The sequence below is a fragment of the Zootoca vivipara genome, chromosome 10, assembly GCF_965207765.1.
Source record: "Zootoca vivipara chromosome 10, rZooViv2.hap1.1, whole genome shotgun sequence".
In the NCBI taxonomy this organism is placed as follows: domain Eukaryota; kingdom Metazoa; phylum Chordata; class Lepidosauria; order Squamata; family Lacertidae; genus Zootoca; species Zootoca vivipara.
The window spans coordinates 59,174,996-59,180,393 of NC_142593.1; the positions used below are offsets into that span (position 1 = coordinate 59,174,996).

The 5,398-nt window shown below is 46.5% G+C and overlaps 1 protein-coding gene across 8 annotated transcripts in view; it reads right to left on the bottom strand.

Annotated features, from left to right (window-relative positions):
• KIAA1328 (KIAA1328 ortholog) overlaps window positions 1-5,398 on the bottom strand; it is a 200,859-nt gene that overhangs the window by 190,225 nt on the left and 5,236 nt on the right. Inside the window, exons 1-4 of one of the 8 annotated variants that reach the window (XM_088652811.1) lie at window positions 5,112-5,190; window positions 3,866-3,965; window positions 1,515-1,550; window positions 564-661 (exon numbers count right to left, since the gene is read on the bottom strand). The exons of 1 other annotated variant lie outside the window; for it this stretch is intronic. In XM_088652811.1, coding sequence (XP_088508937.1) covers window positions 564-576 — 13 coding nt within the window. In that variant the 5' untranslated portion in view covers window positions 577-661; window positions 1,515-1,550; window positions 3,866-3,965; window positions 5,112-5,190. Of the gene's footprint in view, window positions 1-563; window positions 662-1,514; window positions 1,551-3,818; window positions 3,966-5,111; window positions 5,191-5,398 lie in introns of those variants that run through there. 6 more of the 8 variants (XM_088652810.1, XM_088652809.1, XM_035100607.3 and 3 more) reach the window with 6 other exon arrangements.

The following is a 5,398-nucleotide window of genomic DNA, read 5'->3' on the forward strand; positions in this document are numbered from 1 at the left end:
GCTTGGTTCAAAGAGTCCTGCATGGTTACACCATAAACCAAAGACTAATCGTCTTTTTATAGACCCCAGTTATCACATCAGCCGCCTGAATATTCTCATCATTTTTATAAGAATAAGCTCAACAAGAATAAGCTCAATTATTTTGTATACCAAACAGATTTTTAATGGCTTTGGAGGTACTTAATAAAGTTTTATAATTCCATGAGCAACTAGCTTATCCTTTTCCCTACCATTTCTTTTACAATCCTGAAGTTGACAATCATAACACAGAACCAAAGGCCAGGGAGAGGACCAGAGAGGAGGACCAGAGAGGGGCTGGAACATCCTATAGTATGTAATTCACTACATATCAATATGGGGTGGCTGCTTTGGCATAGCCAACCTTCTCTCTGGCTTTGAAGGGCCCAGCCAGCACCCAAGAAGTGGGTGGGTGGCAGCAGTTAGCACGATACAGAGACTGCAAGCTGATCAACCAGGGCTGATCTATTGAATCATCTGCCTGCAGAAGAGAACTTCTTGTAAATGAAACATGGAGAAAATTAAGGCATAAAAAATGCATCTACCTTCAAGAGACATACGTTTCTTGACATGGCACTAACTTCAACTTCTATGGGTCAATGCAGAGAACACATTTTCACACAAACAGGAACCGTCTCTAGAGCTGACAATATATAAATAAATATCATGGGAGCAGAAAGCATGTTGGACTTGCTGGGCTAAGTTGTTGAAATTATCCAGAGAATTTTCTTCTTCTTCTTCTTCTTCTTCCAGTAAAAACAGTCAATAATATAAAAGCAGGTCAAAAGCAGGTCAAAACAAAACTCTGTCTAACCTTCTCTGATACCTCTGAGTAAGGAAGGGCCAACTGGGAGTTTGCTAGGCAGGCAAATGAAACTCAAAGCCCAGATTTAATTTGTCAGGAAGTCAGAGCGTACAATGAAATTATTCACTGTTTGATCTATATACTCCCAGGGCAGGGCCAGAAGGAACATGAAGCCACAACCTTTGGGAAGCTGAGCAGGTCTAGGTCTGGTTAGTACTGGGTGGGAGACTGTCTGAGAACTGCATGTACATGTATGCTACCTTGGGCTCCATGATGGAAGAAAAGGTTAAGTGTAAGCAAATAAACATGTAAATATGAGCAGCTAGAGATCAAATGTTGCTATATGACAGCTTTAAGCCATTTCTCTAGCTCTAGGAAGAGTACCTAAAGGCTGCCAACCTGTGAAAATGAGATGGTGGTACCTAAAAGCACACCATGATTTTTCCAGCCCCCCTAAAGGACCTGAAAAGGTTGTATCCCTAAATTATCATTTGAACTCTTTTACTTCTAGCCCTCTTTTACTTCTAGCCCAAAGTTACAAACAGACCCCCAATGTCATTTTATAACCCATTGCGCCAAAGTCACTGAGACAAGGGTGCATGTGCCATATGCACAGAGCAAATCTCAATCAGGTCCTGGCCTAACATCCCAACAAGTCAAGTTAAATTTGGCAACCATTCAAAGATCATACCTGGGACATAGACAGGTGGCTGCTCTTCATCAGACACTGAATGCAATTTCATTCAAGGAAAGCAAGGGCAAAAGGTTTGTTCCATTCTACATTCTGAAAATATCATACAGTGGTACCTTGGTTTACAAGCATAATCTGTTCTGAAGGACCATTAGTAAACCAAAACAGGTTGTAACCCAAGGCACGCTTTCGCCAATGGAACCTCCCCCCAAAAAATGTTCGTAATCCCCAAAAATGGGTTGTAATCCAAAAAAAGTTCACAAACCGGGACACGCACTTCCGGGTTTGACGTGTATGTAATCCAAAATGTATGCAAACCAGACTGTTTGCAAACCAAGGTACCACTGTAGTCTGAAAAATCTCCTGCATCAAAATAGAAAGTTCAGAAGCAGCAGAACACTGACCAGGAGACTACCAAAGCAGACATTTCTGTAAACCCACTTTGTTATTACTCTTAAACAGACCTCATTTAAAAGGTTGTCTTTTATTAACCCTGTAACTAGCTCAATCACAGAGATAATGAGCCACATTTATTTGTATTAGCCTTGATTATAAAAGCAACTCCTGGAGGCTATATACTCAATGCATGCTCCTCAGACTCTGATTATGGACACAGAGAGACTAAGCTTTACACTCACACATTTTTTTTAAAAGCTATCTTGTACCTCTTACAAGCAGGTACTGGTATTTGGGGGATCAGCAGAGAAATCTGGGTAAACTGCACCCTCAAGACTAGGGGTCGGCAACCTAAGGCCCATGGGCCAGAAGCGGCCCATGGAGGTGGTTTGACCGGCCCATGAGCCGCCCCTAAACCAAGCCACCCACTCACGCACTGCGCTAAACTGGAAACCGTGTCTGCGCACGTGCCGGAAATCACAGGCGTGCACACTCTCAGGCGCACACAATCCAGCCCACGGAGGGATCTCTGCTGGACCAATCCAGTCCAGGCAAGATAAACCTTGCTGACCCCTGCTCAAGACCATAACCTGGGGACCCTTCCCTACTGTACAATCCAGAATACCATCAGACTGCATATCTTTAGCAGTCATCTATCAACTCATGGTAGATTCAATTAAGTGAGTAACAGCCCATTGCAAAGTATTGGCAGCAAGTTACAGCCAAGAAGTTGTTCTCCACACATCATCTCTTCTAGATGCTGAAAGGAAGGATCTTACTCTGCCCCAGTAGGCCAGACGGGGCCAACCAAATAGAGACTAAAATCCATTTGGAAAGATTTAGTGTAAATACATCAGCCAAAGACCTATGTATGCAAGTTAGTTCATAAAAGATGTGAGCATAATAATACCAAACAGAAATCAACAACAGATTATATATAAATGAATCTTGGGGAAGAGGACAGTATATGTGAATAATGAGAGAAAGGAACAATATATGCAGATAATGATTACATGGAAAACAAAATAGCACATATTTATGCTATTACTTGCATATACTGTTCCTTACGCAGTACGCATCTCCCTTCCTCGTGATTCATTTATATACAATATGCTGTTGATCTCTCCTTGATATCTTTACCCTCACATTGTTCATGAATTAAAATCCATTCACTTATCTTCTGCCAATATGTTTAAAATTAAATTTTGAAATACACTACTGTAGATTTTAGCTTCTGGGGCCCACTTACTCTCATTCACCAGGGCAGATTAGAGGTCTCATTTTCAGCAACAGTTATATGCACCCAGAATATGACCACATGGAGTTATCGAAAGATGCTCATCCAGCTCTTTTAAGCTGCAGATGCAAGATGTGTGCTCCCCTTAGAGCCTTGAAGATGTTAGAATCATAACATCCCAAGGGTCATCTAGCCCAGCCCTCTGAAATGCAGGAAAATGAAGGTGGACCTTATGAGGATCAAACCTGCAAGCTTGGCATTATCAGCACCACGCTCTAACCAACTGAGCTAACTAGTGCAGGGTGGCCATCTTTTGTAGAACTGTGATACAAGGTCTCCAAGATCCAGCTAACTTTACCTCTGGGAGCCTGGAGGTCTGAGCCTCCATTTCTAGCTCTATACAGAAGTATGACAATTTGGTGACCCTGAGGCTTTTCTGCTGCGAGTGGGACGCCTAATTCTGGTGTCAAGGATCAAAAGACACCTGGCTTGAGAGCAGTACATGTGAAAAGGATCTAGGAGTCTTGGTAGACCACAAACTTGACATGAGTCAGCAGTGTGATGCAGCAGCTAAAAAAGCCAATGCAATTCTGGGCTGCATCAATAGGAGTATAGCATCTAGATCAAGGGAAGTAATAGTACCACTGTATTCTGCTCTGGTCAGACCTCACCTGGAGTACTGTGTCCAGTTCTGGGCACCACAGTTCCAGAAGGATACTGACAAGCTTGAACGTGTCCAGAAGAGGGCAACCAAAATGGTCAAAGGCCTGGAAACGATGCCTAATGAGGAACGACTTTGGGAGCTGGGTATGTTTAGCCTGGAGAAGAGAAGGTTAAGGGGTGATATGATAGGCATGTTCAAATATATAAAAGGATGTCATATAGAGGGAGGAAGGTTGTTTTCTGCTGCTCCAGAGAAGCGGACACGGAGCAATGGATTCAAACTTGAAGAAAGAAGACTCCACCTAAACATTAGGAAGAACTTCCTGACAGTAAGAGCTGTTCGGCAGTGGAATTTGCTACCAAGGAATGTGGTGGAGTCTCCTTCTTTGGAGGTCTTTAAGCAGAGGCTTGACAGGCATATGTCAAGAATGCTTTGATGGTATTTCCTGCTTGGCAGGGGGTTGGATTGGATGCCCCTTGTGGTCTCTTCCAACTCTATGATTCTATGATTCTATGAAAGGACGCTAGGAGGGAGTGACAAATAGGCTCTGGGTGTGTTTTGCAGGGTCACGAGATATGGGGTCACTTGGTGAAGGGGAGCGGCTATGGAGGCAGACGAGATCACAAATAGGACACCTCAAGGGCCATGCAATATGCTACTCCCCCCCCCCACCAGGGCCGGCTTCCCCGTGATGGCAGCCACCAAAGTTACCAAAACTTCCACCAAAGGGAACCACAAACAAAACCTGGAATCAGCTGCAGCAGCTCAGAGTTGACGTGGAAAGCCGGGAAGCCCCGAGTTCAAGTCTCCGTTCAGCGCCACTATTCGGGTTGCTGCGCTGTGCACTGAATGGAGACTTCGAAGGAGCGATGGGGAATTTAACAGACTAGCATTTGTACTAACTAGACCACGAAGCAGCAATATTTCCAACCCGCTCTTTCCCTGCGGAGTCCAGGGCGCCTCAAGCGACGCTCCCCTGACCCTCACAACAACCCTGCAGGGTAGGGCGAGGGGCGAGAGAAAAAGGCTGGCGGGGCCAAGGTCAGCCCGCCCTGGGAGTGGGGGCTTCCACCGTAACCCCCTGGCCTGGCTCTGCACTCGGGAACAAAGCCCACGGAGCGAGCGGGACTTGTTTTCTGAGGGAACCGAGGCGGCTCTCTGCACATGCTCAGGAAACACGTCAGCCTTTGCCATCTTTTTTCTTCGGCCCGCCGTCAAATTATTCCCCACCACCACCGCTTTTTCTTTTCCTCCCGCCACGCCCCCGCCCCCACGCGAGCCCCTCCTGAGGGAAGGATACGGTCCTTACTCCAACGAGCGGCTGCTTCCGGCCCCGGCCCCGCGGCCACATCCGCCATCTTGAAACAACCGCCACTCCCAGCGTCCCTCCGCCCTGCCACGCCCCCCGCGTCCAACCCTGACCTCCCATTGGCTGACGGGGCCCGGGCTTTGCCCAGATACGGCGCTAGTGTCGCGTTGTCGCAGGAGCCGGCCAATGGGGAGGACTGGGAACGGGCGGGGGGAGAAAGAGAGGAGGAGGAGGTGGAGCCGGCTGTCCCATTGCCTTCTGGGAGTCGTAGTGCCTGC